This window comes from Mus caroli, unplaced genomic scaffold (assembly GCF_978045245.1).
Source record: "Mus caroli unplaced genomic scaffold, Mus_caroli_1 scaffold_1, whole genome shotgun sequence".
Classification (NCBI taxonomy): Eukaryota; Metazoa; Chordata; class Mammalia; order Rodentia; family Muridae; genus Mus; species Mus caroli.
In genome coordinates, this window is record NW_028227256.1 from 152,861,310 (window position 1) to 152,880,956 (window position 19,647).

Below are 19,647 nucleotides of genomic sequence, written 5' to 3' on the forward strand. Positions count from 1 at the left end.
AGATAGGTTTTATAAATATTTTCTCCTAGTTGGATACTCTTCATTCTCCTTAACAGAGTCTACTGAAGATATGTTTGTAACTTTGAGGAGGTGCTTTGATGTAATTTCTAAGAAGCCTTTGTGTCTCCCAAAGTTGCCATGACTTGTCTCCTAATTTTCTTTTAAAACTTTGTAGTTTTAGGTTTACTTTAGGTCCGTGTTTTCATTTTGCATAGGGAATCCAATTGCCCAGGCTATCTGTTGAGCACTTTATTCTTCCTCTACTGGCATGCTTTATGTCTGTACTGAAAACTAGCTGTATAAATATATTCATCTATTTTTAGATTTTATCCCATTCCACTGAAGTATCTGTCTATCATAGCCCTACCTTGATTACTTTTTAATAGGTTTTTATACCAGGTAGTGCTAATATGGCAACCTTCTAATTTGTTCCACAGATATACTGGCTACTCAAGGGCCTTTGCATTTCCATGCATTTTAAAACTAACTTACCAGTCTACACACACACACACACACACACACACACACACACACACCCTCACAGAGTTTTTTAGATGGATTATTCTGTATATCCAAAATTAAGAAATGGCTTCCTAAAAGAACTGAGCTTACCCATATACCCACAACTCAATCTACCTTTCATTTAAACGATCTGTCGTATATTTCAGCAATGTTCTGTAATTTCTAACATAAAAGACTTTCACATCTTTTGCCAAGACTATTACTACACATTTCTTACTTCTGTGGCATTACTGGGGAAGTCTGTTACTGTCAATTGTACTTGATGTGCAGTCACACTCGGTCCTTTGTAAACTGACACTGTACTCTGCGGGCTCGCTACGCCCTGATTAGCTGTAGCACCTATACGGATCATTCCATTTTCTACAGAGATCCCAAATCACTGATAACAAACAAACATAACAGCAAAACAACAAAACCTCTAGCACCTTTACGTCTTTCTTTCTAACCTGAATGCCTTTTCTGACCTTTTCTGACCTTACCACATTGGCTATAATCACTGGGAAAACGTTCAATGACAGTCCTAAGACTGAATATACAATTTGTTCCTGGTCTTATAAGGGAAGTCTCAGTGTTTTTCTATTAAGTATAGCATTAATTCTAATTTTTCATACATGCTGGTTATTATATATAAACTCTTCATTATTAATTTTAATACATTGTTATCACACAAAATACTCTATGATAAAAATTATTTTAATTATTGAGACATGTTTGAGACAGAGCTATGACTTAAATGCTATATAAACAGCATTTATTGAATCCCCTCACCCTCCTCTTTTACAGGGGGCATAGCTGTTGTTTTGGAAACCCAGTACATCTACATCTCCCATATCATTAACAACAACAAAAAGCCTCATCCCAGCTGAAAATATCAAGGAGCAAGTATGTCTAAGAAGAAGCAGGGCTGGGAGCTGGGGGCAGCACCAAGAGAAAGGGGCAAGGCTCTATAATTGATTACTGTAGGAAGGCTCACATTGACTTTTTCCTTCTCTCCTTTCTTTCCTTTCCTCCTCCCCTTTTCTTTCCTTGACATGGGGTCTTATTATGTAACCCAGGCTGGCCCTAAACTAATGGTTATCCTGCCTTAGCCTCCCAAACACAGGAATAAAACACGTGTGTCACCATGCCTGGATCCTAGAATCAATTTCTTTTTTTTAATGAGAATAGTAGCAACTACTTACAAAATCTTTTAAGGTAATGATACCAGGCAACAGCGATATTGTGTTATTAAATATGCAAAAGGAAACAAAGCCCTGGAAGTGAGGTTAGTACCTGAGCAGCTCCCAATGGAGGGACCCGTAACCGCTTCATAGCCTTTTGTCTGTCACCATCTTCAAGTTCATTGGTGACCACAGCCTAAAAGAGAAATGATCAAGTTTTTTATAAGTTATTATGTGTATAATGTCTTGATAGCCTCTTGAAAAGTATACTGATAAGCAAAAGAAAAGACCTTAAATAAGAGCATAGGTACTCAGGCTAGAGAGATGGCTAAGTGGTTAAGAGCACTGACTGTTCTTCCAGAGCTCCTGAGTTCAATTCCCAGCAACCATCTGTTGGTTTACAACCATCTGTAATGGGATCTGATACCCTCTTCTGGTATCTGAAGACAGCTACAGTATACTCATATAAATAAAATAAATCTTAAAAAAAATAAATAAAAAAAGCATAGGTACTCTAAGCCAGCAATTTACAAAAGCCCGCAGGACAAAAATGGTGAATTACTTCTTTAAAATACACACAAGAATTCTCAACTGAGGAAACTTGAATGTCCGAGAAGCACCTAAGAAATGTTCAACATTCTTAGTCATCAGAGAAATGTAAATCAAAATGACCCTGAGATTCCACCTCACACCAGTCAGAATGGCTAAGATCAAAAACTCAGGTGACAGCAGGAGCTGGTGAGATGTGGAGAAAGAGGAACACTCCTCCATTGCTGGTGGGATTGCAAGGTGGTACAACCACTCTGGAAATAAATCTGGCGGTTCCTCAGAAAATTGGACATAGTACCCAGCTATACCACTCCTGGCCATATAACCAGAAGATGCTCTAACATGTAATAAGGACACATGCTCCACTATGTTCGTAGCGGCCTTATTTATAATAGCCAGAAGCTGGAAACAACCCAGATGTCCCTCCACGGAGGAATGGATACAGAAAATGTGGTACATTTAAAGACTGGAATACTACAATACAATGACTTCATGAAATTCGCAGGCAAATGGATGGATCTAGAAAATATCATCCTGAATGAGGTAACTCAGTCACAAAAGAACACACATGGTATGCATCACTGATATGTGGATATTAGGCAAGAGTAATGTCGCAAGGTAGCCGTTACTGATCTTACTTCAAGTCTAATAGGTTTGGAGATTAAACCTTTTCTCAGCTGTGCTGTTCATATTGACAAGCTTCCATCTATAAAGCTTCATTGTGACTTTCACAAACATAATCTTCCCACATACTAGGAACTACTGGACATTTATTTGACATAGGCAAAATTATTTGGAATAATAAAACAGGAACTTTTCCTGAAGTTGTAATTTATATGTATGGCTTCTTTTTCATGTTTCATCTAGGCTTCTAGAAGTATAGTAAACTTGGTTTGTTAAATTGTGAAGGCACTAGAATTACATGAACATACCACCTTAAATAAAGGCCAGTTCTGTAAGATTACATTGCTATTTGTAAAGTTATGCCTTCGCAGCATTTCCAATGCTGTTGGACTTCATGTCCCCAACCTAGCTTGGTGAGGGTTGTAACTGTTTCCAAGTACTTGTACACTGGAAGTTTGAATGTGTAACAATATTTAATGTAATTAGAGAGTCCCTCCTGTTGCAGGGTTTAAGAAAACTGGCCCATTATTATGGTCATGTGATTTTTCTGTACTGTTAAACTTCATTGTAATAAAATGACACACACACACACACACACACAAAAAAAACCCCGCACACACAACGGAAACTGAACATATATGGCAAGCAAGCAGGTGTTGTACCTCAGTCTCAGAAATGAGCTGGTTAATTTTCTTGCATGTATAAAATGGGGCCACCTCTACATGAATCACTCGCCAATCTGCTCCACGAGATGTTTCCAGGATCTTGTCATGCTTTTTAAGGATTTTCCGAAACCCTGTAAAATTCAGATTCTATAGGAAGAAAGGAGAAATACAATCATCATTAAAGGAGATCAAAGCAGGGAAGCAGCAGTGATGACCGAGCACACTGAGCCTTCCCAGATGCACTGCCACACTGCTGGCGGGGGTCAGCTCCCTGGGCGTGGGTTCTCATTTCTCTTCCAAGTAAATGAATGAAACTCCTAAGTTCCAAACATTTTTATTTCCAACTTTCCCACATAAAACCATTTCAAAATGGGTTGTTGTACTGCTTTGGCCAAGAGTCCTTTCAGAAAATGTCTTGAATTCATCATTCACTTAATCCATTTAATTCTTTTTTTGAGGGCTGTTTCTTCTCTCTCTCTCTCTCTCTCTCTCTCTCTCTCTCTCTCTCTCTCTCCTTCCCTCGCTCCCTTCTTCTCTATCTCTCCTTCACTCTCTCCCTCCTCCCCCCTCAGTGGTAAAGAAGAGATTTTCACTGCTATAGGCATGAACTACAGACTCCTATCTAGTTCTCTCAACTTTCACTTTCTTTCCATTCATCTCAGCTTAGGGATGTAAGTGAGAAGGAGAGGCCAGAGGAAAGGCAGAAAGGACCACTGCACTGGCAGTGACAAGGGTGGAAACTTCACCTTCCTTCAACTTCTACAAAATCAAGAGACTGCATTTTTCTAAACCCCAGTCACTTGTGCTCATCATCTGAAATGGTAGGAAAGCATGGATTGAGGGTCTAGATTAGATCTACGTGAGGTCATCTGTATCTGCTCAGGGTTCTTGCTCATTTGTTAGAATCTATTCCTCGTACCATAATGCATCATGAAACTGGTGTGTGTGTGTGTGTGTGTGTGTGTGTGTGTGTGTGTGTGTGTGTGTGTGTTTGCATGCAGTGTAGTATATGTCCATGCATGTGTGTAGATTTCCCCATCTTTCCTTTTTTCTTCAGATGGGGTCTTTGATGAACAGACTGGCCAGCCAATACTTGCCAGGGATCCTCTTGCCTCCCCGCCCCCAACCTGGGATTATAGGCCTTTTTACATAAGTCAGTTCTTTCTGTTTTCATGAAAAACACTACCCCAGCCCTAGATATGGCTTTATATTTCCCTTTCTTCCTCATTTTCAAACAAATATATTCTTGAGGCTGAAGAGATTGCTCAGTGGTAAAAGTATATGTGGTGTTCTTGCCGAGTACTGGATTCAATCCCAGAACCTACATCTGACAGTTATAACTGCCTGTAACTCAGATCTGATGCTCTCTTTAGTATGGATGGATACTGCATGCATTCAACATACATACAGATAACCAGACACACACACACACACACACACACACACACACACACACATATTTTTAAATAGGAATATTTTCTTACAGAATTAATAGAACAGAATTTTTAAAATGTCCACGTATTTGTATTTATGATAAGTGCACAGTGGGCGTGTCTGGTACCCTGAGAGGCCATTAGATCCCTCTGGGAGAGCAGCACACGCTCCTAAGCACTGGGTCATCTGTCCAGCTCTACAACAGAACTTCTATAGTTATTAGAGACGGCTCTTTGTTGTTGCAGAAATCCCACTGGATTACTAGTACCTACATGGTGGCTTACAAATGTCTGTGCTTTGTCCTTGTTTTTTTTTTGCTTGTTTGTTTTGTTTTGTTTTAATAATTGTTCAACATGAAAAGTTGCTGAAATATGGATATTTTCTATTACTTTATTTTTATTTTCTGTATATGTGTTTATGTAGCTGTGTGACAGAAAAGGTCAACAGTTAACAGATTTGTGAAGCTCCTGATATGGCTACTGGGAAATGAACTCAGGCTCCCTAGAAAAGCAGCAAGTACTCTGACTAGTTGAGCACTATATTAATACTAAATTACAAACCTGTGGAAAACCATTTTGTTTCTGTTCATATTTAGTTATTGATATGATTTTTTTAAGAATTAAATTATAAAGCTATGGGGAAAAATGTCAAAAAGGGGCCTAGGTGTGTGGCTGATTAACCAGGCACTCAGAAGGCCAAATCAGGAGGCATTCAAGTTTCCGATCAGCCTGGAGAATCGAACAAAAACAAAGGAATTCATCATTTATTTCTCTCACATTATTACTTTTCTGCTGAATTATATCTCAATTGGGTTCTTCTTTGAATGTTAAAACATTAAGTCATCAAAGAAAATTATGAAATTGATAGGAAAGGTACACACTTAGGTCACTGTAGATATGGATTTCAAGTACCTTGTATTTAAAAATTCCAACACTTGCTGGACAGTGATGGGGCATACCGTTAATCCCAACAGAGGCAGGCAGATCTCTGTGAGTTTGAGGCCAGCCTGGTCTAACAGAAGTACTTCAGGACAGCCAGGGCTACACAAAGAAACCCTGTCTCTAAAAACGAAACAAACCAACTAACCAAACAATCCAACATTATAAAGGAAACCTTGTTCTGTATTACTTTGAGATAGTCTTAAAGCCTACACAAGCTGTTTTCAACTCCCTGTGTATCTGTGGATGGCCTTGATTCTCTTGCTTCCATCTGGCATGTGCCACCACACCCAGTTTTATGCAGACCCAACCCAGGGCTTCATGCATGAGAGACAAGTAAGTATTCAATAAAGCAAGCTGCATCACTGTCACCACAGGTAAACATCTTTCGTGGAACTTTTACTTTTCAGATGTCTTGTTGTCCTACAATGTGCAAACTGTAAGTTATAACCAGAGAATAAAATGCAAAGTGGTACATCAGACTCTGAGATATAAATGTTTATTATTGAAAACCTGTTTTGTAATGATAACAAATTACAAATGCATGAATTAGGAATTATTTTAGCATATATGGATGTTCAAACTTTTCATACTAAGTTTAAAAATTTGATATAACAGGCTAGATTTTTAGCCTTTGAATATAGCTAGCATAATCTAACTTAATTTTTTGATATAGTTACTTTAAAATTGGAATTGTTTTAGTGGCAAACTAAAAAGTGAAGCTTTTTTGTTTTATTATGGCAAGCTGCAAAAATGTTAGCTGTCCAGTTGCTTTTCTTTTGTTTTATTAATGCCTGTTGCAGAAAGATCCAATACTTTTCTGAACTTTACCTATTGGTTAGGAATATAAAGACTTACATAATCAACATTGTGACAGACATTTATTTTTGTTCATCAAAGAGTTTAAATATGAAGCAAACTGCTGTCTTTGATTCAAGATACCCTTTAGTACTACATAAATGATTTTTTTTTAAAACTAAGTGTGTATGTGTGTGGGGCTCAAAGTTGATTTGAGTATCCTCTACACTTGCTATCCACTTGATATTGCTGAGGCTGGTTGTCTTGCTGAGCCAAGAGCTCTTTGCTTCTGCTAGTCTGGCTAACCATATTCTCTAGGAAATTCCTGTCTGCCTCCTATATGTCAGAATTACAGGGGGCTGTCATGCCTGCCTAGCTTTTATATGGACTCAGGAACCTGGCCTCCAGTGTTTGGACTTGAATGGCAAATGCTATATCTGTTGAGCCACTCCTTTAAAAGATTGTACTATATATAAACACGCGTGCACATGCACACGCACGCACACACACACACACACACACTGCTTAAAAAACAAGTCTTATTAATAGTTTTAATTCTTCTAATACATGGTTGTTGGTTTTTGTTTTTCTTTCCACAAAGACATCTAAATTCCAAGAACCCCAAGAATAAAGATGATTTCAATCTTTAGAGGATTCGGTATAGACCAAGGTAATTCTACTTACTGGAATCTTATTTTACAATGCCATTCTGTAGGATAAGACTAAGCACCTGATAGTTCTGCAGCAGGATGAGACTGAGGTAGAACTCGCTGAAGGCCAGCTTAAGGTCTTTAATATTCCTATGTTGGACACGCTCCTCGTGGGACAGGTGGAACACTGGCTTTCTGCGCTGTCGCAATGTTGTGACACCACTGTTTTCTTTCTGCACATCCAGTGATGACTGAAGCTCATTCTGAAGTGTAGCAAACCTGCGCTGAGCCTCTGCCAGCTTCTCTATAAGGAAAGAGCATTATCCAAACAGGTTAAAGATATATAATGCAATAAAATGCCCATACATATAAAGCTTTTTAGAAGTCTAAAAATAAAGTGTATTCATCTACTAATCTTGTCTTATAAAAGTGATAAAAACACTCAATTTTGATCAATTTTATTTTATTGAATTCTAAATTTTTCTTGTTTATACTAATTTGGTTGCCTAGAATTTCTAGGGAAAACATCATACAAGATATGCAGAATATGATAAGAGAAAGCATTTTGGCCCAAAACTTGTGCATTCTACCTCAAGCTTCCCTCCCTGGGAAGTCGTTTCTGCATCTTTTCTTTTCATAGATAAGACAATGTAGAGTCACTAAGAGTGAAAACATGAAAGAGTATGAATTTGGAAAACAGTTCTCAGTAAGTTAAACATGGAATTTACCATGTGATCAGCAACAATGATCCTAGGTATACATCTAACAGCACTGAACATAAAGTACCTACATACAACCTTGATACAGAAATAAACACGTCCCCCATCACCCCAAGTCTATCAGTTGATGAATGGGTAAACAAAGGTAGTGTGCTGTATATACAAACATATATACAGAATGCAGTCTCAGCCATACAGAAAGTCCATCTCAGACTCCACTTCCATGAACTGCCCAGCACAAGGACACCACAGAAACACAAGCACATGAGCAGCAGGGAAGGAGAGCAGTGGAGTGAGTGCCAGCAGGACTAAGGGTGACAAGAATGCTCTGGATTTAGATAGGGATGATTTACAACACTGTGACTATCCTTAAATTACACATTCTAAGAGAGCAAACATTGGGGCTAAAGATACAGCCCAGTTAGTAAAGGCTTGCCTTGCATGCATGAGGCCCTGGGATTTATCCCCAGCACTTGAATAAATAAATAACAAAACTGATTGTGTGTGTGTGTGTTGTGTATCTTATTTTAAAAGAGCCATGTAAGATAGATTTCTGAAGGTCCAGCAAGGGCTAGAAGCCTTGCTGCCAAACCTGACAACCAGAGTTCAATATCCAAGACCCATATGGTGGGAAAAAGAACTCCTCCAAATTATCCTGTGACCGCCACAAACCCACTGAGGTACATACTGGTTCTGCAGCTTCATACACAAACAGGACTGGATTAGAGCTTGAGTCTATGCTTGCTGTGTCACCGAACCTCGCCACTTCTCTACAAGTTTTCCAAAACCACCCTAAAACCAACACACTGTGTGTTAAAAATTAGACTCTTTCTGGATAGGAGCGTCTTTGTTAGACCAGATAGTTGTACCTCCGTAGAAGAACTGGTTTCATGACCCCAAATCTGCAAGTGTTTCTACCAGATGGAGTAATACTTACTTTACAGGTGACCCACACAAACGTCCATATACTTCAAGTCACCTTTCAGCTATTTATATTTACACAACTCTGGGTCACAATCAGATGGGAGTATGTAGGTGAATATGGGGTTTTCAAAATATCTAGCGGGCTGGTGAGATGGCTCAGTAGGTAAGAGCACCTGATTGCTCTTCCAAAGGTCCGAAGTTCAAATCCCAGCAACCACATGGTGGCTCACAACCACCCGTAATGAGATCTGATGCCCTCTTCTGGTGCATCTGAAGACAGCTACAGTGTACTTACATATAATAAATAAACAAAATATCTAGCAACATTAGAAGCTTTCTTAACATGTAGTGACCAAAATTTAATTCAAAATCAAGCAAGACAATGAAGCAGTAGTTAGTTTGATAGTACTCATCCAGGGTGCATTGCGCAACTTCATTTGAGCCTTGTGAACACACAAATGCACTCAGCTCTAAACCAAGACTACTTATATATTATGAAATACAGGTTTTTTTCTGTATATACAAGGTTTCCTGCTCCTTGAATCACAATGGTGGAATTACAGGAAAGACTTTCAGTTATTTTCCTACCACCATCCCTCTAAGTATCGTGTAAGTATCAAAATAGTGTCTATTTAGGTTGTATTGTTCGAATGTTCGATTTCATAGGTTGCTATGATCTCCTTCTGTCATAGACACACGAGTATGTAGGTGCAGCAAGTAAAGACAAAATCCTTTACTATCTCCTCAGCATCACTGCTGATGTCTACAGAAGTACAACCATCAATTTTTAAAAATGTTTATATTTTTGAAATTAAAATATAATTACATTGTTTTCCCCTCCCCTTTCCTCCCTCCTACTCTTCCCACATACACCCTTTCTACCTTAAATTCATGGCCTCTATTTCTTTAACCATTGATAGAGCTGTCTGTCTGTCTGTCTACCTATCTTCCTAAATATATAAATATAACCTATTCATCACGAACATTATTTCCTAAAGCCAGTGCTGTATATGTACATGAACATTATCTTACACTCTTTATTATATTGTGAGTGTGCACACTTGAAGGACAGAGGAAAAATCTGTGGAGCTGGTTCTCTTCTTCCACTCCTATGTGAGGAGTAAGACTCGACCTAAGGTCCTGAGGCTTGCATTGCTAAGTGACAGGTGCTGAGGCACCTTACTAGTCCTAGAAACATCCACATTATAAGTTAAACTTAAAATAATGCTATACACTAGAGCTAGTATTTATTTGAGAGATTATGAGTAATGTTTTTATTTCAGGGTGAGACACTCTCTGTCATGGAAGTGGCTGAATTTGAACAGAAGAGGTAAGGCACAGACAGCCGTGCTGCAGCCTGCTACAGAACAGGGTATGCAGGAGAGACACTCTTGCAGGACTTACTTTTAAAAACTGTGACAGTGTGAAAAAAAAAATCTCAGTTTAACTGAAAATCAATCTTTAGCTGTGGAAACCATGAAGCCAGTTAAATTAAAACAACCTAATACTGACCATGCAGGAAGCTAAAATAAGCTACTATAATACTAAAAGTATTTCCTTGTGTTGTCTGAAACTCTTTATTTAATCCCCAAACTTAAAAACTGCTACATGACAAAAGATCTTGTTTTATCTGCTGCTATTAAAAATGAATAGTTCATGGGTAAAAACATATGGTTATGAAATTACTAAAATTTTCTTATCAAATCATGCTGCTTCTTAAAAAACTTATGGACTTTGTAATGACCAATAAAAAAATCATTTCTTACTGGCATTTGGACAACCCAAAGTTTGCAATTCGTTAGATGAAACATCTATTCTGACACAATATAATTGTTTCTTTATGCAAGTATGTTTAAAAAGGAAGTATATGTGAAGAATTATTCTTTTGCCACCCTTTAGGAAAGGTGGATATCACTTTAGAGTTGCTATCACAATATCAAGGGTGATATCAGGATATCACCTAACATTTCCATTCACAAGTGGAGCTTTTTACAGTGAAAATATGGTACCAGCATCTGTATAGATGGTACTGGAGCAACACTGAAAGCTGCTGGTACACTGAGCACACACAGTTACTCAGTACTTCACAGGGAGGCACCCGCAGCCCAGAGGCACTACTACCAGGTAGACGATGTGTTTTGTGATATCAGAAAAATCATTAACTTCATTAAAAGCTGCCTGAATAGGAGCTGATTTTAGAACCTTTGCTTGGAAGTTTTTCTAAACAGTTAACAGCTAGACTAGGGTTAAAGAAGCTTCTTTAGGGAATAAAATCGTCATAAGAGACACGGAGGGAGGGAAATGAGTGGGAGAGGAGTGGGGCGGGGAGTGGGGAGGGGAATGGAGGGATTCAGAATCAGCTGTGGGGAGGGACAGGAGGGATGGCCGGATGGCCATGAGAATGAATGGGAATCTGCATCTGGCAGGGTGGGGAGGCGGGGGACATCTCCAGGACAAGACAGAGACCTAGATAAGAGAGGCACTGAGGAAGCAATGGGCGCGTCCTTAGCTGTGACTCACAGCATTGGGGATATGGAACTTGAGGCCACCTCCTGCAGCCAGGCAGGAACCCTAAGAGAAACACCAACCCACCCACAAAACTTTCATCCCAAAATTTATCCTGTCTATAAGAAATGCAGGGACAGGGGATGGAGCAGAGACTGAGGGAATGGCCAACCAATGACTGGCCCAACTTGAGACCCATCCCATGGGCAAGCACCAGGCCCTGATACTACTAATGATACTCTGTTATGCTTGCAGCTAGGAATCTAGCATGGCTGTCTTTTGAGAGGCTCTACCCAGCAGCTAACTCGAACAGATGCAGATGCCCACAGCCAAACAGTGGAAGGAGCTTAGAGACTCTTAAGGAAGAATAGGAGGAAGGATTGTGGGCCCAGGAGGGGATAGGAACCCCAAAGGATGACCAACATAGTCAACTAACCTGGACCCTTGAGGCTCTCAGAGTCTGAACCACCAACCAAAGGATACACGGACTGGACCTAGGTCTCCCAGTATATATGTAGCAGATGTGCAGCTTGGTCTTCATGTAGGTTCTGAACAACTGGAACAGGGGGTGGGGAGCAGGGGCCGATCCCAAAAGATGTTGCCTGTACATGGGATATGTTCTTCAAGCTTGGCTGCTTTGTCTGCCTTCAATGGGAGAAGTGCCTAGTCTCACAGAGACTAGTGTCAGGGTTGGGGGATACCCTGGGGGCCCCCACACACTCAGAGGCAGATGGGGGAAGGAATTGTGGGAGAGGGTAACTGGGAGGGGGGCAGTGAGTAGGATGTAAAGTAGATAAGTTAAAAAAAAAAAGGGGGAATGCATGTACTTGAGGCTACAAACACAGCCTGGATGGGCACAAGATAGCCAGAGACAGATGAACAAGTAAGTACGTGGTGGAGAGGTTGGAGAGACAGAGAAGAGCAAAGATTTATGTACTATGAAGAGAGGCTGAACTGGAAACACAACAGCAGTGAAGAACAGCCTGACAGGAGTAGTCTGTGCTACTATCCAAGGCCATGGTGATGTCTGGGCCCATGATGCCACAGAGGGCCATGTCTGGGTCCATGGCCTTGCCATGTGTCAATGTCTGTGGCTTTTACCACCAAAGTTCCATGTAGACGTCAGTAGTCTGGGCTGCCACCTGGAGCCAAGTTGCTGTCTTAATGCTGAGCTAAACTTACCCTAATGGCATGAGCATGGGAGAGCTGGACCAGGCCCCTGCCTGGGCAGTGCAGAAGTGGCCCTGACAGCATGGGTGTGGGAGAGATTGTCAGCCCCTCACTGTAGTGGCTTGGTGTGAGATGGCAGGTACCAAGACTTGACTCTTAGATGAGGTGGCCCTGCCCCTTACCTGAGCAAAGAGGGAGAGCTGGCTCTGGTGGCATGGATGCAGGAGAGCTGGAGGGCTAACCAACTAACTCAGCTACCATGCAGGCCCAGATCCAGGGTGATGAGTTGGCCCACCTCAGCATCTACCCATCTATGAGCTGCTGGAGCATGTAAAGAGGCCAGTCCTGCAGATCCAAAGTTACAGGGTCTCCATGACACAGGGCGACAACAGGATAGCTGAGGAGTCCCAGTGAGGATCCAATATTGAAAGTGTAGCAGAAGCCAGAGGCCTCAAAAAGACCAGTAACTCATTGAATAAACATTTGCAAGTAAAGATGTGTGGACAGAAGGCAGTACTGTGGGACACATCCCACATGAGAAGTTGGTTGTTTTTTAATTTTTTGTTTTCTTCCAGGAGGGGGGGTTGCAAGGGTAGAGGGTTCATATGGAGGGACTGGGAGATGAGGAGGATTGGGGTACATAACGTGAAATTCACAAAGAATCAATAAAAAGGTTTTGAAAAGCTTCTTTGGAAGCATTTACAGAAAATATCTTTAAGTGTTTAACTGAAAATAACTTTCCCAGCTATGTAAATGAAGAGTTATAACTGATCATTTGAAATGTCTGGAAACAGTTGTAAGGACTTTAAATTTTGGTTATAAAATAACTATGTTGTTTTACACACTAAGAAGAGGAAATAGATACAATGTCCTACCCCCAAGTCAGAAGCCATTTGTAACTGACGCTGGGAAAAGGAAAAATCTGTTTTCTCCAATGGAGAATCAACCACAATGATAACAACACACAACACACAATGGTGTATCAACCACACTCCAGGACAGGCTCCAGGCTAACACAAAACATACTCCATGTTTTCTTGTGTGCTTTTTGTTTTGCTTTGTTTTGGTATTTTTGACTTATTGGGTGTTTTGTCTGTTTTCCTTTCCTTTCCTTCTTTCTTTTTTTCCCTTTCTCTCTCTCTCCCTTTCTTTCTCTCTTTCTTTCTCCCTTTCATCTTTCTTTCTTTCTTTCTTTCTTTTTTTGAGACAGAGACAGATAGACAAACATTTGTTATTTTTTTGAAACAGGGTCTTTCTCTATGTAGTCTTGGCTGTCCTGGAGATTGTTATGTAGACTAGGCTGGAAGAATTCATATTTTTAAAGTATCACTAAACTAATTTTGGTTTGAGATTAAGAAAATTTTCTAACAATGTCTAGGATAGCCCTTATAAAAGTGCTACCATTGTTTATTACACATTTAATGTGAAACAAGTCATTGTCATTGTTGACAATTATAAGGTCACTATAAATTATCATTAAAGACAATTAGAAACTGTTGACAAGTGCTGAAAAATTTTGAGGCTGCTCTATTTCCTACAGTATCAAAGAATGAGCCAAGACTCAATTATTTAGGAAAGGCAAGCAAGCACCCTCTTCTCATTAGCATGTGGGTCTGTCTTCATCCTTCCTAAGTGGGAAATGACTCAAAGTATTGTTTTAAAATCTACTTATTATTTATTACCAGCAAATGTGTTATCTGTCATCAAATTTTACATATCTTAAGTCAAGAAAAAATTTGGGAGATAAAAAGATATCATGAGTAGAAAAAGTTCTAAGTTCTGATTTATAATATGAATACAATAGAAATGCTTGTTATAGTGTATTGTTTAGAGAATGAGATGAAAACTGTATGTGCGCCCAGCCGGAGGACAGAGACCTGCCCTGCAGAGAGCGCCATCTTGGCTCAGGGACTCCGCCGAACTTAGTCTACAGGTTAGAGTGAGGACCACAGAGGCAGACAACTTCTGGGACAGGCGGGAGCCACAGAGCCGCTGAGGCAGCACCCTTTTGGGGCCGCAGACATCCGGCACCCTCCCAGTCGGAGGACAGTGACTTGCCCTGCAGGGAGCGCCATCTTGGCTCCGGAACTCCGCCGAGCTTAGTCTCTACAGGTCAGAGTGGGGACCACGGGGGCAGACGGCTTCTGGGACAGGCAGGAGCCACAGAGCCGCTGAGGCAGCACCCTTTTGGGGCCGCAGACTTCCGGCACCCTCCCAGCCGGAGGACAGAGACCTGCCCTGCAGAGAGCGCCATCTTGGCTCAGGGACTCCGCCGAACTTAGTCTACAGGTTAGAGTGAGGACCACAGAGGCAGACAGCTTCTGGGACAGGCGGGAGCCACAGAGCCACTGAGGCAGCACCCTTTTGGGGCCGCAGACATCCGGCACCCTCCCAATCGGAGGACAGTGACCTGCCCTGCAGGGAACGCCATCTTGGCTCCGGGACTCCGCTGAGCTTAGTCTCTACAGGTCAGAGTGGGGACCACGGGGGCAGACGGCTTCTGGGACAGGCGGGAGCCACAGAGCTGCTGAGGCAGCACCCTTTAGGGGCCGCAGACATCCGGCACCCTCCCAGCCGGAGGACAGTGACCTGCCCTGCAGGGAGCGCCATCTTGGCTCAGGGACTCCGCCGAACTTAGTCTACAGGTTAGAGTGAGGACCACAGAGGCAGACAGCTTCTGGGACAGGCGGGAGCCACAGAGCCGCTGAGGCAGCACCCTTTTGGGGCCGCAGACATCCGGCACCCTCCCAGTCGGAGGACAGTGACCTGCCCTGCAGGGAGCGCCATCTTGGCTCCGGGACTCCACCGAGCTTAGTCTCTACAGGTCAGAGTGGGGACCACGGGGGCAGACGGCTTCTGGGACAGGCAGGAGCCACAGAGCCGCTGAGGCAGCACCCTTTTGGGGCCGCAGACTTCCGGCACCCTCCCAGCCGGAGGACAGAGACCTGCCCTGCAGAGAGCGCCATCTTGGCTCAGGGACTCCGCCGAACTTAGTCTACAGGTTAGAGTGAGGACCACAGAGGCAGACAGCTTCTGGGACAGGCGGGAGCCACAGAGCCGCTGAGGCAGCACCCTTTTGGGGCCGCAGACATCCGGCACCCTCCCAGTCGGAGGACAGTGACCTGCCCTGCAGGGAGCGCCATCTTGGCTCCGGGACTCCGCCGAACTTAGTCTGTACAGGTCTGCTGACAGAGGATACTCAGAATCCCCAGAAGAACAACCTCTGAACAGAGACAACTATAACAACTCCAGAGATTACCAGATGGCGAGAGGTAAAGGTAAGAATCTTACTAACAGAAACCAAGACCACTCACCATTATCAGGACCCAGCACTCCCACTTCGCCCAGTCCAGGGCACCCCAACACACCTGAAAAACTAGACCTGGATTTAAAAGCATATCTCATGATGATGGTAGAGGACATCAAGAAGGACTTTAAAGAACTACAGGAGAACATGGTTAAAGAGTTACAAGTCCTTAAAGAAAAACAGGAAAACACAACCAAACTGGTAGAAGTCCTTAAAGAGAAACAGGAAAACACATCCAATCAGATGATGGAAATGAACAAAACCATACTAGACCTAAAAAGGGAAGTAGACACAATAAAGAAAACCCAAAATGAGGCAACACTGGAGATAGAAACCCTAGGAAAGAAATCTGGAAACATAGATGCAAGCATCAGCAACAGAATACAAGAGATGGAAGAGAGAATCTCAGGTGCAGAAGATTCCATAGAGAACATGGGCACAACAATCAAGGAAAATGGAAAATGCAAAAAGATCCTAACTCAAAACATCCAGGAAATCCAGGACACAATGAGAAGACCAAACCTACGGATAATAGGAGTGGATGAGAATGAAGATTTTCAACTCAAAGGACCAGCAAACATCTTCAACAAAATTATAGAAGAAAACTTCCCAAATCTAAAGAAAGAGATGCCCATGAACATACAAGAAGCCTACAGAACTCCAAATAGGCTGGACCAGAAAAGAAATACCTCCCGACACATAATAATCAGAACAACAAATGCACTAAATAAAGATAGAATACTAAAAGCAGTAAGAGAAAAAGGCCAAGTAACATATAAAGGCAAGCCTATCAGAATTACACCAGATTTTTCACCAGAGACTATGAAAGCTAGAAGATCCTGGACAGATGTTATACAGACACTAAAAGAACACAAATTCCAGCCCAAGCTACTATACCCAGCCAAACTCTCAATTAACATAGATGGAGAAACCAAAGTATTCCACGACAAAGCCAAATTCACACATTATCTCTCCACGAATCCAGCCCTTCAAAGGATAATAACAGAAAAAAACCAATACAAGGACAGGAACCACGCCCTAGAAACAACAAGAAGGTAATCCCTCAACAAACCTAAAAGAAGACAGCCACAAGAACAGAATGCCAACTTTAACAACAAAAATAACAGGAAACAACAATTACTTTTCCTTAATATCTCTTAATATCAATGGACTCAACTCCCCGATAAAAAGACATAGACTAACAAACTGGCTACACAAACAAGACCCAACATTTTGCTGCTTACAAGAAACTCATCTCAGAGAAAAAGATAGACACTACCTCAGAATGAAAGGCTGGAAAACAATTTTCCAAGCAAATGGTCTGAAGAAACAAGCTGGAGTAGCCATTCTAATATCAGATAAGATTGACTTCCAACCCAAAGTCATCAAAAAAGACAGGGAGGGGCACTTCATACTCATCAAAGGTAAAATCCTCCAAGAGGAACTATCAATCCTGAATATCTATGCTCCAAATACAAAGGCAGCCTCATTCATTAAAGAAACTTTAGTAAATCTCAAAGCACACATTGCACCTCATACAATAATAGTGGGAGACTTCAACACACCACTTTCACCAATGGACAGATCATGGAAACAGAAACTAAACAGGGACACAGTGAAACTAACAGAAGTTATGGATCAAATGGATCTGGCAGATATCTACAGAACATTTTACCCTAAAACAAAAGGATACACCTTCTTCTCAGCACCTCATGGTACCTTCTCCAAAATTGACCACATAATTGGGCACAAAACAGGACTCAACAGATACAAAAACATTGAAATTGTCCCATGCATCCTATCAGATCACCATGGACTAAGGCTGATCTTCAATAACAAAATAAATAATAGAAAGCCAACCTTCACGTGGAAACTGAACAACACTCTTCTCAATGATACCTTGGTCAAGGAAGGAATAAAGAAAGAAATTAAGGACTTTTTAGAGTTCAATGAAAATGAAGCCACAACATACCCAAACTTATGGGACGCAATGAAAGCATTTCTAAGAGGAAAACTCATAGCTCTGAGTGCCTCCAAAAGGAAACTAGAAAGAGCACACATTAGCAGCTTGACAACACACCTAAAAGCACTAGAACAAAAGGAAGCAAATTCACCCAAGAGGAGTAGACGGCAGGAAATAATCAAACTCAGGGGTGAAATCAACCAAGTGGAAACAAGAAAAACTATTCAAAGAATCAACCAATCAAGGAGCTGGTTCTTTGAGAAAATCAACAAGATAGATAAACCCTTAGCCAGACTCACTAGAGGGCACAGGGAAAGCATCCTAATTAACAAAATCAGAAATGAAAAAGGAGACATAACAACAGATCCTGAAGACATCCAAAACACCATCAGATCCTTCTACCAAAGGCTATACTCAACAAAACTGGAGAACCTGGATGAAATGGAGAAGTTCCTAGACAGATACCAGGTACCAAAGTTGAATCAAGATCAGGTTAATGATCTAAACAGCCCTATATCCCCCAAAGAAATAGAAGCAGTCATTAATAGTCTCCCAACCAAAAAAAGCCCAGGACCAGATGGGTTTAGTGCAGAGTTCTATCAGACCTTCAAAGAAGATCTAATCCCAGTTCTTCACAAACTATTCCACAAAATAGAAACAGAAGGTACTCTACCCAACTCATTCTATGAAGCCACAATTACTCTGATACCTAAACCACAAAAAGACCCAACAAAGATAGAAAACTTCAGACCAATATCCCTTATGAATATTGATGCAAAAATCCTCAATAAAATTCTTGCTAACCGAATCCAAGAACACATCAAAACAATCATCCATCCTGACCAAGTAGGTTTCATCCCAGGGATGCAGGGATGGTTCAATATACGGAAATCCATCAACGTAATCCAGTATATAAACAAACTCAAAGACAAAAACCACATGGTCATCTCCTTAGATGCGGAAAAAGCATTTGACAAGATCCAACACCCATTCATGATAAAAGTCTTGGAAAGATCAGGAATTCAAGGCCCATACCTAAACATGATAAAAGCAATCTACAGCAAACCAGTAGCCAACATCAAAGTAAATGGTGAGAAGCTTGAAGCAATCCCTCTAAAATCAGGGACTAGACAAGGCTGTCCACTTTCTCCATACCTATTCAACATTGTACTTGAAGTCCTAGCCAGAGCAATTCGACAACAAAAGGAGATCAAAGGGATACAAATTGGAAAAGATGAAGTCAAAATATCACTTTTTGCAGATGATATGATAGTATATATAAGTGACCCTAAAAATTCCACCAGAGAACTCCTAAGCCTGATAAACAGCTTCGGTGAAGTAGCTGGATATAAAATTAACTCAAACAAATCAATGGCCTTTCTCTACACAAAGAATAAACAGGCTGAGAAAGAAATTAGGGAAACAACACCCTTCTCAATAGTCACAAATAATATAAAATATCTTGGCGTGACTCTAACTAAGGAAGTGAAAGATCTGTATAATAAAAACTTCAAGTCTCTGAAGAAAGAAATTATAGAAGATCTCAGAAGATGGAAAGATCTCCCATGCTCATGGATTGGCAGGATCAACATTGTAAAAATGGCTATCTTGCCAAAAGCAATCTACAGATTCAATGCAATCCCCATCAAAATTCCAAATGAATTCTTCAACGAATTAGAAAGTGCAATCTGCAAATTCATCTGGAATAACAAAAAACCT

At 41.1% G+C, this 19,647-nt stretch overlaps 1 protein-coding gene across 1 annotated transcript in view; it reads right to left on the reverse strand.

The window, feature by feature from the left end:
* The window catches only part of Xpr1 (xenotropic and polytropic retrovirus receptor 1), a 153,112-nt gene that overhangs the window by 53,758 nt on the left and 79,707 nt on the right, over positions 1 to 19,647 (reverse strand). The window contains exons 4-6 of the mRNA XM_021176967.3: positions 7,421 to 7,644; positions 3,518 to 3,667; positions 1,795 to 1,878 (exon numbers count right to left, since the gene is read on the reverse strand). Coding sequence (XP_021032626.1) covers positions 1,795 to 1,878; positions 3,518 to 3,667; positions 7,421 to 7,644 — 458 coding nt within the window. The remainder of the gene's footprint in view (positions 1 to 1,794; positions 1,879 to 3,517; positions 3,668 to 7,420; positions 7,645 to 19,647) is intronic.